The sequence below is a fragment of the Camelus dromedarius genome, chromosome X, assembly GCF_036321535.1.
Source record: "Camelus dromedarius isolate mCamDro1 chromosome X, mCamDro1.pat, whole genome shotgun sequence".
In the NCBI taxonomy this organism is placed as follows: Eukaryota; Metazoa; Chordata; class Mammalia; order Artiodactyla; family Camelidae; genus Camelus; species Camelus dromedarius.
Genome location: NC_087472.1, coordinates 90370873 through 90388080, shown reverse-complemented (window position 1 = coordinate 90388080; position 17208 = coordinate 90370873). Strand labels below are relative to the sequence as shown.

Here is a 17208-nt window from a genome sequence, read left to right as displayed (position 1 = left end):
TGTTTCTGAAAATAGTAATCATTTTCGTTTTAATATTTGTTTTAATATACTGAGACCAATAACTTGATTGCCTTTTCCCAAGATAATTTCTTTTTAAGAAAAATGCCATTGCTAAAGAAATACTCATTATGAGCCAACATCAGAGCATATATGTATAGATTTTACAATATAAAATATAAATTAAAATTTTAATAAATATAAGTAAAATCATTTATTTTATCTAAGAAAGACAAATAATCTTGGAAGCCACCCCTCACTCATGGGTTACTATTTGAAAAGTCTAGATATAAGAGGATACACTCTTTCGTTCTAATCTATAGATCATTAAAAAAAAACCCTAAAAGTAGAAGTTGAAAACTATGTTAGAATTTCCCCAAATCCTGAAGGACACAGCAGGCTAAAGTTAAATTAGACACTTCATAGTAAAACAGTAGTAAAAGGGTGAGGCCTGATATCAAACCAGAGATTTTTGGTATACTTTAATGCTTGAAAGGCAAAAATACACAAGCCATATATTTTTCTTCAAATTTGTATTCACACAGAAATTTAAATTTTTATACCTAAGGAAATCTTGACTGAATGCTAACACTCACTGCATGCTGGTACGGTTTTGCTATGATGTAGGATTTAAAAGAAAAAAAATCCCCCTGACCTTGACTAACACTGACAGGGCTAAGGCCCTTATCTAAACTCAAAGGTTCTCAAACTCAGCATTCTCTTCTCTCTTTTTAAAGACATTCACCAGAACAGACTGGTTTCCCTTCCTCCTAAGGTAGTATGTTGATCACCTTGGACTTTAAGTAAGTGACATTCACACCAGGAGCAATGACCTTGACCAGCTTTGCCTACTACTGTGAAATTTACTACTGGGACAATTCCAGACCACAGAAGAAGTGTAAATTCAAAAATACAATAGAATTCACGCAAGCTCTTTTTATTTCTGAATTCCATTTACAATGACATACACTACAGGGAATTGTTTGTGTGCTGATAATGGTGTGTGAAGAAATTTAAAATATTCTTGAGCACCTGCTTATAAAAAAGATGATTTTGCAGGCATATATATATATATATATATATATACACATTTCCTATGACAAATATAAAATGCTAAATCTCCCCAAAATTGTGTCCTCAACCAGGAAAGAAACATTTCATATTCAAACCTAATAAGATGCTGCTGCAATATGTACTTGGTATTTATACACAGTATTTTAGGTAGAAAAGTGGTTTTGGACTATGGAATCATCTGAATTCATTTCAAGAACTCTGAGTTTTAAAATTTTTCAATTTTAATGTTTGCTTTCTCTCTCACTTTTTTCTCACTAAGAGCTCTTTTTAGGGATAATGGTCCAACATGGGAGAAAACAAGGGAAGAAGAGAAAGAGTATTTAAAAGTCTGGGCAAGAGAATGAGCCTGCTGGGTTTGAATCCTGGCTTGATCACTTACTAGTTATGTGACAAATGGGAAAGTTAATTACACTCTCTAATGCCTTAGTTTCCCCTTTATTGAATGGCTGTCTTAACAGTATTTACCTCCAAAGATTATTAAGAGGATTAATTTATAAAATCCAGGGATAACACTTAGAATCGTGCCTGGTACATCCAAAGCATTAAATAAATATTAGCTATAATCATCCTCATTATTACTACTACTACTGCTGCTGCTTTTGCTATTTTTAATGAATCACGCTCTAGCCATCACAGGGTGAGCCTCTACTGAATGAAAGGGAAGGACCCACCGTTTTACAGACACTGTCTATAATGCTGCAGCTCTAAAGGACTCCCTTTAATTTGGAAGATAAATGTGTGCGTGGAACTATAATTAAAATTTTAAAGTTGAGTATTGTTTAAGTTTTCTTATAAAATGTTTCAGAGTATTCGCCTGAAGTGAAATTCAGGTTTGTTTCAGGTGAACTCAATTTTAAACATTTTAATGGCTTTGTCCCAAAGGAGCTTCATAAAAAGCAATGAAAAAGTAATGAAAAAACATCATCCTGGGAAGTCTTGATTGGTCACTGTCTTACAGTTTGATCTTAAAGTCATTAACCTTTTGAGTTCCCACCTTGTTGTCTGCAAAATAGGATGGGGCTACTTATTCTGCTTACACCTCGTGCTTGCTATAAGGCCAAAACCAAAAATCAAATTACCTGGAAAATTATAAAACAGGATCCTAATATATTTACAGACAAAAGTTCTAAATATTGGGTTTTTCTCATTTTGCCTAGGATACTGTGTTTGCACATGTGAAATAAAATTTATATTTTATGGCAAGACAAGAAAAATTTAAACATAAAAAATTTCCTCTGCCTTTTGGCTTCTCCTCTCCCGTCTACTGTGCACTGTGTATCTGCATTACACATCAACCAAACCTCCCCCATCGGCAGAAATACCTGCTCAACCATAAGGAGCACCATTCTCCTCACGGCAACAAGACAACTTCTTAAAGATAACATTCCTTCTTGACCTTGTAACGGGCCAGGATGATGTTTAAATCTGGACCATGTAAACTGTCAATAATACGTCATTTAATGTACAGCCCTCTGTCTCCAAAAACTTAACTATGCCTTGACTTTTAATGGGCAGAACAGTTCTTACAGCTTTCTGAGATGCTGTGCCCGGGTTATAATCCTAAAATTTAGCTCAAATAAAAATTTCCACTTCTTTCACACATTATTGATTAATTTTCATCGACACATACATGAACTAAGAGATTTGTTAAAAAAAAAAAAAGTTCTGTGAGCTAACAGCTAAGAGTGCATTAGCTCTTAGACCCATTCTGTGCCCATCTCCTACTCTATTCAGTATTCAGATGGACTAACCACACTAGGGAATCAGCAGTTCCCGGGGTTTCTTACTAGCTGGCTTCTAGCTGGGTTAGGTGGGTGATGGAATGTGGTAGGAGGCAGAAGAGCAGGAGGAAGGGTGAAACTAGTGTATCTCCCCATCTCTTGATGTGGGCAGTGTCTTCTCTGTGTCTCCATTTCCCACTGGACAGACACTCCCTCTGTAGTTTCAGTACCTGCTCTGCAGACCCCACAATGGTCAAGTTAGCTGGAAATGGGCTTTGGTAATACTTGTTGGTCCTCCAGCCTTTAAACTGGTAACAGATTCCTGATGTTACTAAACTCTAAGCTGCCTTACTCTCTCCTGTTGGACTTCATGCTGTCATTAGCCATGGAACCAGTCCTCTGTACTAAATTCTCTCTGAAATATCCAGTGTGATTTCTAGACTGGTCCCTGATAATACAAACTGGAAGAAATCTCACAGCAAATGACCCTCCCTACAACTGCAAAGGGGAAATTTAACATATGAAGCATGTATGTTATGAAATACTTGACTTTACATCTTGCATCTTTCTCTCTCGTCTCAGCGAAAAATGTGACTTGTGCTCAAAAAGGCTGATACCTCTGTCTGGACACATCTATTCTGGGATTCTTCCCCATGTATTCCCTCTCTCAGCATCTTTTCAAACTCATGCCTCCATGCAAGGTCTTTCTCCACAGCCTCCAAACATGAGTCTCTCCCCCATCTTTAAACAACAACAAAATCTGCAATCATTTCCTTTCCCTTCACAGTTAAGCTCCTCAGAAGACAAATACTCATTGCCTCAACTTGATTACATTCCTGCCATTCCATAATTCATCAAAATCAGGCTTCCATCATCATCACCTCATTAAAACTATTCTGACAGAAGTCACTATGGCAAATTGAATTATTGGCTTCAGTTCTTCACCCCACCCCTGTATCCATGGCCTTTGCTATGTAACTTTGAATTTCCTGCTATGAAAGGCAGTTTACCTCCCTGCCCTTAGTAATGAGCTTGGCCACGGGACTTGCTTTGCCTGCTCCTAATGGGATGTTAACAGAAATGACATAAGCAGAAGCTGGAAACATGCTCCTGCTGTGGGGCTGGCCCTTTCATACTTCTGCCATCACCATAAGACAGACGTGTCCTGGGCTAGCCTGTTCATCCCTGGAGAAGGATGAGTGACATGCAGAGAAGAGCCACCCCAATCAACCTGCAGTGTGAAGCAGGGCCACCCCCAGTCAAGCTGCAAACTCAGGAAGAAGAAATCAACGCTTATTGTTGTATGCCACTGGCATTTTGAAGTTGTCATGCAGCATTTTTGTGAAAATAGTTGACTGACTCAGTCACCAACAGCCAATGTCTGCGGAAAGTTTTAGGTTCTCATTTACTTGGTTTGTTTGCAGCAGCTGGTGCTACTGACTGCTCCATTCTTCTTGAGGCTCTAGGGCTTTCTTGGTCCTCTCGCTTTGGGTCTCCTCTATACCCTCTAACAGTTCAAGTTTTTCTTCTTCTGCCTGTCCTGTAAATGTTGGTGCTCCTCAAAGTTATGTCGCTAACCCAACTGCCTCCCTGTGCAGTGTAAGTTGAGGAAGGAGGAGGAGGAGGCAGGGAGCACACCCACACTAAGGCTGTATCATAATTTTCCCTTATATCCGAGTTTTCCATCTCCATTCCCACTGCCTTAAATTAAGCCCTCACTATCTCTTGATTGGACGCTGCAATAACCTTTTTATTGGCTCCCTCCCTCTACTCTGAGACTTGCCCTTCCATCCACATATAGCAGTTCAACTCATCTTTTTGAAATGCAAATATAACCACATTAACCCTCTGTAAAACCTTTCAATGGTGGCTGCTACCTACAAGACAAAGTCCAAACCTTTCTCCTTGGATTACAAGGTCCTCAAGAGTATGACTCTTACATACATATCCCACTTTCATCTTTTGTTATCCTCTCTCCTCTTTCCCAACCCCATGACTGCCCGTACAAAAACTCTGAAAGGTCAAGTGACTTGTTGAAGGTGACATAGCTAGTCAGTGAAAGAGGCATCAAAGTTGCAGGTTTCTTGACTTAAACATTCAAGCTTCAGTCTAATTAAAGAAGATATGCTTCTATATAAAAGAATTTTTAAAAACTGGTTGAATTTTGAAGAATATAAAATAGTCTCCTTGGGGGAGGGTATAGCTTAGTGGTAGAGTGCATGCCTAGCATGCACAAGGTCCTGGGTTCAATCCTCAGTACCTCCATTAAAAAAATAAATAAACTTAATTACCTCCCCATCCCCATAAAAAAATAGTCTCTTTGATGGTCATAGTATGATTGTAAAATTACTGTGTATAATAAAGTAAGACATAGCCAAACTATGACAGCAGAAAAAATATATATTTGGTTTATTTTTTAAAAACCACTAAACAATTTATTTGTAAGTATAAATTAGTGTTCTATGAATCTTTATTGGGAAAAAAGAAATAGAATTTCTTTCTTGCTTGTGTGAATTAAAATGACCTATAAGACTTCTTTATAGATTTATAATAGAAATGTTAAAATATCTGTAAGGAAGCTATTTCAAAAGCAAAACCTCTCACCATTAAATTCAAGACTCATCTATTAAACCTCTGGCATTACCAAACAACTGTTTCAAAAGGTAACACTCTATATAGGGGATACTATTTGAGAAAATGGCCCTCATTTTCCAGCTTACTGGAAATGCTTAATCTTTTCAATAGCTCTGAGGACTACATACCAAAGTTGTTACTTTTTTGTCCTTTCAACAATGACTACAAGCTGAGAGCAGGCTAGTAAATGTGTTATCGGCCAACCCATTAGAGTTCCATTATTTTCTGTCTTACATGGCTTCATGTAATGAATTTTTATAATTAAACTAATGGCATACAATTTATTTTTCCCCCTCTTTACTTTCAGGCCCCATTTCTCTTCCAGCTTCTTTGGAATAAGTTTTATACAAAAAGAAGGGAGGAAAGCCCTTCAAGTGCTTCATTACCTTAATTTCATTATGACATTTTGGAAAGCATTCTCTTTATCTGGGCTCTCTTTTTTAATTTGCTGACTTTATTAAAAGGCTTAAGCAGTGTTGTAATTAACAAATCACGCAGCTACTCCAGGCATCTAAGAGAAGTCTGGTTGACAAGGTATAGAAATAGTTGGGTGGAAATGATTCCAGAGAGAATGCCAGAGGACAAATCCCCAGAAAGCTGCATTTTCTTGGCTATTTTTTCAAATCCCATAAGCCTACTGGGGTAGACCACACTATTGCTCATAAACATTCAGTGCCTTTTTCATACAGAGGATTATACACCTGTACCCCCACTGAATTAGGGATGGCTATGTAACAGATTTTGGCTACTTGTCACTTCCAGGCAGAAGGTTTAAGAGCCAATGGCATTATTCATTATGTTCCCTGCCTCTTTGATCATGGAAGTATGTGTCCAGATGCAGCTCTCCATCAGCTGTCGTCCCTGAGTATCTACCCTAAGTGGAAACCCCTTGTGAATCTACAGTGGACATGTAACATGAATAAAATGCAAACTTTGTGTTAAGCCTCTAGATTTGGGGATTGTTACTGTGGCATAACTTAGCCCATCCTAACTGACATACCTATTTAGGTATGCCCTTGTCTCAGATAGAATACAGTAATTCTGCTATCTCCAGACAGTCTGGGGCCAGGGCCGGGGCCAGGGCCAGGGATAGAATAAGTTAGTATGATGACACACAAAGAATAGGTTCTGCTGTTGACACATAGCTAGCAACTATGTTTCTAAAGCTGTTTATAAACTTGAAGAAATGAGAAGAGATCTGTAGTCTTAAGTGCAGATACAACTGTTGAGAGCAACTTCACTGAGATATAATTCCATACTAGAGAATTCACCTATTTAAAGTGCATAATTTAGTGGGTTTTAGTATATTGACAAAGTTGTGAAGCCATCACCACAATCTAATTTTGAAACATTTTCTTCAGCCACAAGAACAGTCACTTTCCACTATCCATTCTCTCCCTCCCCTCAGCCTTTATTGGATATTTCATAGATTCATATGATATATGGTCTTTTGTGATTGGCTTATTTCCTCAACATAATGTTTTTCAGATTCATCCATGTTATAGCAGGTACTAGTACTTTATTCATTTTGATTGCTGAAAAATATTCCATTGTTGGATATATCATATTTTTAATTCATTTATTAGTTCATAGACATTTGGGTTCTTTCCACTTTTTTGGCTATGATAAATAATGCTGCTATAAACATCTGCACAAAGGCTTTGTATGAACATATATTTTCATTTTTCTTGTGTATATACCCTGAGTGTGGCACTGTTAGATCATATAGTAAGAAATTCCACTAATATGTCGAGTAACTTACGAACTTTTTTCCAAAGTAGTTGCACCATTTACATTCTAATCAGCAATGCAGAAGGGTTAGAATTATTCTACATTTTTTATTTATAATTTTTTTGTTAATTATCGATTCCACATTCTTGTCAACACTCATTATTGTCTATCTTTTTAATTTTAACTATCCTAGTGAGTATTAAGTGGTATTTCATTGTGGTTTTTATTTTCCCAATGACTAATAATGTGACATAATACAGGATTCTTTTTATATATTGTTGGACTTGGTTTGCTGATGTTTTGTTGAGGATTTTTGCATCTGTATTCATCACAGATAATGGCTCTTTTTTTTTTTTTTGTAACGTCTGGTTTGGGGATCAGGGTAATGCTGGTCTCATGGGATGAATTTGGGAGTGTACATCCTCTTCAACTTTTTAGAATAGTTTGAGAAGGACAGCCATTAGTTCTTCGGTATATGGTAGAATTCCTTGAAGCTGCCAGTCCTGGAATTTTGTTTGCTGGGAGCTGTTTTTCCTTTTTTTAATTACAAAAATCAATTTCGCTAGTAGTGATTGGTCTGTTATACTGTTTTTTTCTTGATTCAACCTTGGCAGGTTGTATGTTTTTAGGAATTTGTACATTTCTTCTAGGTTGTCCAATTTATTGGCATATAATTTCACAGTATTCTCTTAATATTTTCTGTATCTCTCTGGTATTGGTTGTTATTTCTCCTCTTTCATTTCTCATTTTGTTTATTTGGGTTCTCTCACTTTTCTTCTTGTGAGCTTGGTTAAAGGTTTATCAATTTTGTTTATGTTTTAAAAAAATCAGCTCTAGGTTTCATTGATCTTTTCTACTTTTTAAATCTCAAATCTTATTTTCTCTCTGATCTTTATTATTTCCTTCCTTCTGCTGACTTTAGATTTTGTTTGTTCTTCTTTTTCTAATTCCTTTGGAGGGTAGGTTAGGTAAGTTTGAGATTTTTCTTTTTACTGAGGAAGACCTATATTATCACTAGATACTTTCCTCTTAGAACTGCTTTTGCTGCAACCCATAGATTTTGGAGTTTTGGGTTTCCATTTTCATTTGTCTTGAGATATTTTCTGATTTCCTCTTCGATTTCTTCATTAACCCATTGGTTTTTCAGTACCAGATTGTTTAATCTCCACATGTTTGTTCTCTCCCCATCTTTTTTTCTGTAACTGATTTCTAGTTTCATACTGTCATGGTCAGAAAACTGCTTGATGTAATTTCTATCCTCTCTCTCTAGTAGTGTAAGACTGATTTTCAAGGCTACTGTGTAGCTGGGGGAAAGTGAAGGGAATAAGCCAAGTTAAAAGCCTCAAACCCTAGTGTTCTTACTGAAGTTCAGCAATTTACATATTGTTGGCAACCTTTGGTTAATATCCAGAGTTTAGAAAAGCAATTTTAATAATTTTGCAATTTGTTGTTTTTTTGTGGGGGAGTGGATTCACAGAGTTGCCACGTTGTATTTTCAAACATGGAATTAGTTAAAGTGTGTAAAGGAAATGAGGCAAAATAAGTTGCAATCAGAGCCTAATGCTATTCAAATCTTGGTGACTCTGCATTAAATGTTTATATATTTTTGTAGTACTTGGGGAAACCATCCATTATTTCCTGTGCTCTATCAGTAATGTAGGGAGCACTCTGTTTGTATGCTTTGAAAAGTTTAATAGCTTCATATATACTTTGGGAGGAAAAGTACTGTCAGGTTATTGATTCTTCCTCCTTAATCATGTTGAAGCTTTAGGGGAGAACAAAAGGGAATAAAGAAAATGCATGAAGAAATAACAGGTCCTGGCAAAAGTTTTCTGATAATGCTTTTCATTATTGTATCAGAAATTTAAACTTAAAAATACCAGTGTGGGGCAATTTGCTGATTTAATTTTGTGCTCATCTAAAAAGTAAATAAAACATTTGAAACAAAAATTTAGCTTCTATTACTGTATGTATCTTTACAGTAGAAAAGGATGCTATCTAATATCACTCATGCCCCCAAACAATGAAAACTACAAGGCTCTACTTCCATATTTGAAAAAGAAGTTCTCCCTCATTAGTTTCTTTCCTAGTAAGATAATTTCCAATCCTCAAATAGCTACCAGATTTACTATACATAACAAGTTCAACTTTTAAAATTAACATGATTACAATGTATCTATATTTCAAGTTTCCTAAATAATGTCTTCAAAATACAGCCTTGGAAACATTTATCTAATAATTTGATAAATTACTGCATTAACACCTCACATAGTTTTATGTATTATATAGCCAAATCAGCTAGCCTCAAACAAGATTTCACTTCTCTATTGAATTCATGTACCCTTAGCTCAGCCAAGCACAAAACAGCTAATACTGTCACGTTTGAAAAGCTTTTATGCTGAATTTGACACAAAAGCAATCACAAAACAGAGAAAAAAAGGAATTTCTCTTTCAAAAGCTGAAAGGGGAAAAAAATAAATGAAAACTCTGAGCCTGGGTAAATCTCTCCAGACACTGGAAGGGAAGCTTAAAATCATCAAGAAATAATTTTTCCAAAGAATCCATTGCCAAGTTTGAACTGATCTTAATAGCCTAGGGAAGAGGTTGTGAAGTAAATCAAGATTCTGCCAAATGGAATAAATCCCATGGTGACCAATACTGGCAGTTTTAGTACCAATGGCATACCATCTTATCTCTTATGAACGTTAAATGGCATCATCTCTTATAGGATTCTGTCATTGCCTACTGGCAGAGATTTTGATTAGGACAGAAATCCTGTATGATTTTTCCTAATACCTGTCTTCCCGTCTCAAAAGAACATTATTGTTTTACTAGGGCCATGGAGAAGTGCAAGTGAAGTCATGTGGTTAACAAAATCAACTACTTTATGTTTCTGTTCTAAAACAAATTTAAGGGTTATACTGGAAAGAAAGAAATGAAACATACATTATGGGCACCTCTTAATGATATACACATTAATTATTGACTGAGCTACAGTTTGTTCTTTTGTCAAATAAAGATTCTCCTATTGTGATCTCCATCTACCTTGACCACGCTTTCAAGATGAACTTTTCCCAGATGCCATCTCAGATTTGATTTCTATTTTGTGAAGGGGCTGTCATTGTTTTGATCTTTTCTCCCCTAGTTTTTCTAACCGAGAGGAGGTTTTCAAAATGTCTCATCAGTAGGGAAATGGTAAAAGATGGAACTTAATAAAATATTACAGAGTTAAAAATGATAATTACTAAAAGTTATGTAGCAACATATCTATTTATATAATACTAACTTTAAAATCAGAATTCAAAATTTCATCTACATTATGAAGACAATTAAAATATGTAGATAAGAAATGGAAGAGATTATAGACAAAGATTAGCAACTATGAATCATTAAAATATCAGAATTAGGAGTGATTGTTTTCTTTAGTTCAGGTATGGTGAGCGGTTTCAGTTTTCACAGTATGACAGTGCTGGTGGTTGGCTTTGAAACCATTTCATTGTGACAGTGAGGGTAGGCATCAGTGATGCTCCTGCAAGGGAGGCTGGCTGCTGTAATCACAGCTCTCCAACTCTGTAGACACAGCCTGATGATTGCTTTACGAGGCTCACCAGCTCTCCCTAATCCTAGACACACAGACTAAGACAGACTTTAGGGAGCAAGGAGATCCTGGTCAAACTAACCAGTGTCTGATTACGTCTATTTTCACACTTTCTTCCTGAAAGAAAATTTGAAGTGACAAGCCAGCTAATACCACTCAGCAGTGATAACACATAAAGGCAGTCCTCCATTTATAGGCTCCTGGATTTTATAAGAATTAAAAATCGTAATTTTGTCAAAAATGGAATACAGTTTGCAATTATCTCCTTAGTTTTCCATAGTAAAAGAGAATATGAAAATTTCTCCCCAGTATACTGTTTCATTGCTTTCATTTTCCATCTGTTGATCATCAGTAGTATAAACTTATGAGTCAGTTCACATTGCCGTTGTCTCCCGTTCTCATCCTTAGTGTTTTCTTGGTTTGTTTTAGCCACGCAGACAATGGGTAGAAGAGGAAATCTGTGAGCTCATCCACAAAAGTAATTGCTATGCATTCACATCCCAACTGGGGCCACTTTTAAGAGGAGTTACTGAACTTCTCTAGACCTTCAATTTTCCTATGTGTAAACTGGGAACAGTAATAGTACTTTTCATGGAAGGTTTTTGGGAGGATGAAATAAGCAAATATAAGTAAAGTGATCAGCACAGTTTCTGACAAATAGCAAGTACTTATTAGTATTAGCATTAAGATTACTTTAAGTTTTAGAATATGTCATTCAGGAATTGGACAGGAAAATTACAGCTTTGGTCATCTTTATCTGTATTATGAACTTACACTGAAGTTGCAGCACTATATATCATTAAATTCCTAAACATTAACACAAATAATAACATCAGGTTCCATAGATAATGGCTGAGCCATTTTTATGATGCAGTTTTAGGCTGATTTTTCAAAAGCAAATTTTGATTTCACAAGTGTGGCAAGGAGAGCAATTATAATAGAATCTTGTCTTCGTCTTTGGTGTTTAAAACATCTTACTTGTTTTGATAAAATTATTCTGTTTTCTCCTTTCATATTTTCTTTTTCAATTCCTTCTGTCTTATTTAAAGCCCCAGGCTTTTCCAGGACCTATTAAATCCTAATCATTTCTACCATCGCTTCAGGATTCTTATCTGTTTTAAGAGTATTTCTCAATTGCCAACTTTCAGAGTCTTCTTGCCCTAATCAACTCTATCACTCCATGCCTCTCATCTCTCCTTCCCTCATCTAACTCAAGGCTCCAGTCCAAACTCTTTTTCCCTATTAATTCTTCCTCACCACTTAACCACTTTGTTTCATGCTAGATTCACAGAATTTTGAATTTTTGAGACAAAAAAGAAATAGCATAACAGACTGAGTACCTTGTGGATCAGGCCAGATCCTTCAAGAATAACCACATGGATTCTACATTTCACATAGTCAGATGAGCAACTGGAAAAATCATTATTAGAAATTCCTAAGTCACCTGTGCTCATCCACGGGAGAAAAAGTTAGTGACAACAAGTATCTTGGGGGAGAGAATTTTTACTTGTCTAGGTGTTGCTTCCAAGAGAGGTAATGATGAATTTGTAAAATCCTGTGTGTCTTTCTAACATTCTTGTTGTGTAAATAAAAATTTTACCCTCATAGCAGCTCAGGCCTTTTGGAAAAGTAGCTATGGCAGAGACTGGCTAAAAGCTCCCTAGTTCATTATTCCCTTTATTCTTCCTGAAATTAAATTCTAGTCAATGGTATGTGGGTGGAAGTGATGTCCATAATCTCTAGGTCTGGCCATAAAATACTATGGATTGGGCACATTCTCTCTTACTCTTCTGCAGTGACCTCGGGCAGCCATGATTTTTAAAATTATAATTTAATAAAATGGGAAAAGCCTGGATCTCCAAGTCACCATTCAGGGGAGAGCTCCTAAGAAGGGTTTTTGATCGCTACTGGATTATGACACAACCGAAGAATTAATCATCATTGTATTAAGCTATTGAAATTTCAGGGTTTATTTTTCAAATAAGCCTAGTATAAATACACTAGCTTAGTATACTCTAAACACTGACTAATTTAGAAATGGTAGCCACTCTATCCAAGAAAACTTTGTCTTTTTTTCTCAGATGACATAGGTAATTTGAGATTCAGATACTTATTTAGCAGAAACCCTTTTGCTACCAGAAAAAAAAAAATCTATAAAGCGTTTTGATCAAATGTTTAGTCTGATCAAGTTCCCATCATGCTTATTCTCTGCTTAAAATCCCCTAGAGACTACCCATTGTTTAGCATTTAAGGTCTTTCCCAACCGATCTTTACATAGGAGGCTTGAAATGATTAAGTATATGTAGAATACCATGCGTAGTGTTTGATAAAACATAGTCAAACAAATTTCCTTTCTTTTCCTTTTTCTCTTTCTTTCATCCTGAAGAGTTCTAGGTTATTAAGTAGATAAATATATGACGACGTTTTGAGGGTAAAGAGCAAGAAGAGATGAAAGAGAAAGAAGTTGGGCTGGAGATCAGAGGATGGGAGGAGAAAGTGAGAGTACAACTTCCCCCTGCCTTATTCGTACACCCACCCTTCCCTTCTCCATTCACTGCCCTCAAATGAAGTAGGAAGGAGTAAACCTGTTACTTTCTCTAGGAAGGAATTAAGCCCATCTGACTGACTTCATGCTACTACATAAGCATGTACAACAACTTTCAAGCAATCTTAAAAGATGGTGCAATGTGAAAACCAGCTCATTATATCTATAGTATTAAACAAAATTAAGATTATTAACCATCAATTTTCCTCTTAGCTCTACCTTCCTTTGACCGAAAAGACCACTGTTCATTCCAGCTTACATTTTCTTTTAATAAGTGTACATCAAAGCCCATTAAATTTTAATCCATGGTATAATTTTATCCAGTATATTTTATTTTAAGAACTTATCTTTGAAACTAACCTTGGTTTCTGTGATTTTCCTTTGGATTGCATCCATTGTGTAGGGACCCTCCTTCCATGACTCAAGCTTGGCTCTGGCCTGTCCCAAGACCTGCTCAGCTTCTTCCTTAGCTTCCAGCCATTGTGTCGAATCTTTTAACATTTCATTCAACTGCTGCCTCCGGTTCTGAAGATGTTCCTGTACTTCATCCCACTGACTCTGAATTCTTTCAACTAGAATAGGAAGAAAAATGAGTATGTGGGAGTAAATGCTAGTGTAGAGAAGACATTTGAAATTTAACATCCAAATATTATCTCACATTTTATATTACTCATTAAAGAAATTGCTCATTGTGTTACAGCTCAGATGACGGACAAAGGAATTCCTTACTTTTTTCAATGGCAAACATGAGTTTCCGTTACAGTAACTTTCTGAAGGTGACCTAGAACATCAGTAGTATATGTCAAAATTTAATTCTGTCTAATCTTAATCTATGGAACCAAACACGAATAATCAATTTAGAAAGCTCCTATAGCAGAATGCCCCAATCCCCTCGCCCCTATTACTTTAGTCCAACAGCCAGACTTTCAATTCCATCACTGACACTTCATTCCTTTAAGGCTTTGTGTTGCCAAAAAGAGTCTGATCTGCCATCTAAATGGCAGGCTAGATACACCAAGGAAATGAGACTCCCCTCCTCCCTCTCCCGCCACCCTACCTCCCAGGAGCAGCTTGTAACCAGTGACTGATGGTAGGCACTGAGGTGTGAATATTCTAGCACCCTTCATGCTAGAGAAGATAACAGACGTATGTGTTTCCTAAGGGTTCCCGAGTTATGCCGGTGGGATAAAGCTCTCATGGTTGACAGTTGTAACCTGTTTGATTATGCACCATCCTTTACCGGCTGCCTTGCATTAGCTGTCTCACTTCCTCACTCCCCTACTGACACTTTTCTCAACTCTCAGATAAATCACTTGCTCTCAAAACATTTTCCTGGGGCAATGCAACAGCAGATAGGTATACTGGAAACATCTTGTAACAATATCTAAGAGTTCATGCCAGTTATACTCTGTAAATAGGACAGGCTTATACTGAGGCTATTTTTTCGTATCATTGTGAGTCAAAGATGGAGATTCCCTATAGATCCTGCTCTGAAATACTTTACTTTGGAATATTAAAAATAAACATGACCAGATTATTTTTTCTTTTCTTTGAGGACTACGTAAACTTTTCTTTAAGCTGATTTCATAAAGAGGAAATAATGCCATAGAAAACAAGAAATAAAACCACCATCCACTTTCTCCCTTAAGCAAGGAATCTGACAGAAATTCCAGATTGTCCCCTAAGCCTCACCAAACACCATATAAAACTGGTTACTAATTTCTCTTGTATAGAACTCCCTTCCTGTTTCCACATACTGCCACTGCAAAGCTCTATCATTTTTGGCCTACATGTCTGCAAATAACTACACAGTGCCTCCGCCTCAACTCTTTGTTTTCCAATGTAACTCCTGTTTTGGAAATTGTAACTGTAGACATGGTAAAAACTAATATAAATCTGATCTCACCACTCCTTCATTTAAACCCTTCAATGTCTCCCCACTGTCCTCTGGAATGTCTTAGCTGATATACATGTTCCTCTGTGATCTGGCCTGGATAACCTGAGAGATTTATTTACAAAGGAACAAATTACACATAATCAGGGTGTAGGAAAATCACCAAAGATAATATAAGAAACTAGGCCTTGCAGCAGTGGAGATGTTATGATATCTAGGACCAAGAAATCAGGGGAGGGAGAAGTGCCCAGAAGCTGAGAAACACGAGGAAAAGCTGCATTGAGAAGCACGGTAACCTTCTATCAAGGGACCCAGTAAACCTGAAGTAACTTCATGGATAGGGAATGAGGAGAATAAATATCCTGACCTCCCTGCCCTTTCTCTTCAATTTCCTACTAGGGCTCCCCAGTGGCTAAACCAATTGGAAGTCAGAGGGCATGGGAGACCAATGATGACAGATCAGCCTCCCAGAGTAGAGAGTGATGTAGAGCAGGGCAAAGACTGCCTATAGATGGACAAATAAAAGGTATACAGCACAGTATTGTAAAATTGTGCTTGTTTTATGATGCAGATTTAGTCCTTCTTAATTAAATCTGTTGTTGCCTCTCTAAAGTTATGAGAAGTTATGAGTTAAAGAAGTACTTGAGATATTTTGTAAATAATCATCAGGACTAAATAGACTCTATAAGACTAGTGATTGTGACATGAAATAAAGAATCTGGTATCTAGAATGTAAAACCAAGCAAGTGGTACTTGTTACAGGTATTGTTTTTATTGGGTTCATTTTGGTTTGGGTGTTTGCTATGCATTGCAAATCCAGTCAACATACTATATTCCAACTTTGGTTACCACGTCAGCCTCCATTTAAATGGCAACCTCTCCTCATAATCTTTGAGCACATCCTTTTTTGTTTGTTGCATTGCTGTTGTTGCCCTACTGGGTAGTGTAGCACTTATTATAGTTGAGGTTCACATTACCAATTGGTCTTCTATTCAATCTCTAGTTTACAAAAGTACGAGTTTACATGCTATTATTTTAAAAAGCTGTTTTAATATATAAATAAAAATCTTTAAGTGTTTCAAAACATTTTCTTATCAATCATAGAAACAACTGATATCCCAAACAACTGATATACAAACCATTTCCAACTTATCTTAATAGGCTACTTTATTATGCATAGTTGGCACCTTCTCTTTTTCTTTTGCCTATTGTTATACACATATTATATGTATTTGAAAATAATAAAAGTGATTTTCCTTTAAAAATCTGATTCCAGTTTGCCTTAATCAGCCCTAATTAGTGACATTTTACTGTGCTATCAAATTTTTTAGAATGCCTAGCATTTTTGATGTAAACATAGTAAACCATTTGTATTCATGCCAGCGAATATTTTGTACATCCTATAGTTCATCTGAGTAGGGTAGATATGATCTATATACTTTAGAAGGCCATCATCACTTGATATGAGAAAGAGATAAAGAATTTATTTCTATCATGTGGGCAGGTATTTCTCAATTGTGGAAAAGGAGAAAATTTTTGTAGCCTAGACCATTACTTCAGACAAACACGCCATTTGAATGCTTATTCAATCACAGCAATGAAGGTTTTCAGCCCAAAAGGGTCATGTGTGTCTAATTTAGCAAAATAAAATGATTCATTGGGTGTACATCCCACTAAAGATGTGTTTTCTCATCCTTGACTTTCAACTGCACATGATAATGAGATAATACTTAACGAAATAGATTTATAAGCTACCGATTCACTCAACAATCCATCTACCCCTTCATGCACCCCTATCTATCAGTCTATCCATCCTGCCAGTTACCATTTTATTTACCATCTACTGGATATCAGGCATGAGGTTAAGACTCCCAAAGGAGTCTAGGATACATTCCCTGGCTTCTGGCTGGTTGCTGCCTTTAGACAGAGGTGTTATTCACAATTTACTCAAAGAAGAAAGGTCAGAATTTCTAGGGAAAAGACAGTAAGTTCCATCTGGGACCTATTCAGCAGA

At 36.5% G+C, this 17208-nt stretch overlaps 1 protein-coding gene across 9 annotated transcripts in view; it reads right to left on the bottom strand.

Annotated features, from left to right (window-relative positions):
- Positions 1–17208, bottom strand: part of DMD (dystrophin) — a 1947932-nt gene that overhangs the window by 481323 nt on the left and 1449401 nt on the right. For all 9 annotated transcript variants that reach the window (XM_064483309.1, XM_031445593.2, XM_064483311.1 and 6 more), the window contains one exon: positions 13661–13872. In XM_064483309.1, coding sequence (XP_064339379.1) covers positions 13661–13872 — 212 coding nt within the window. The remainder of the gene's footprint in view (positions 1–13660; positions 13873–17208) is intronic.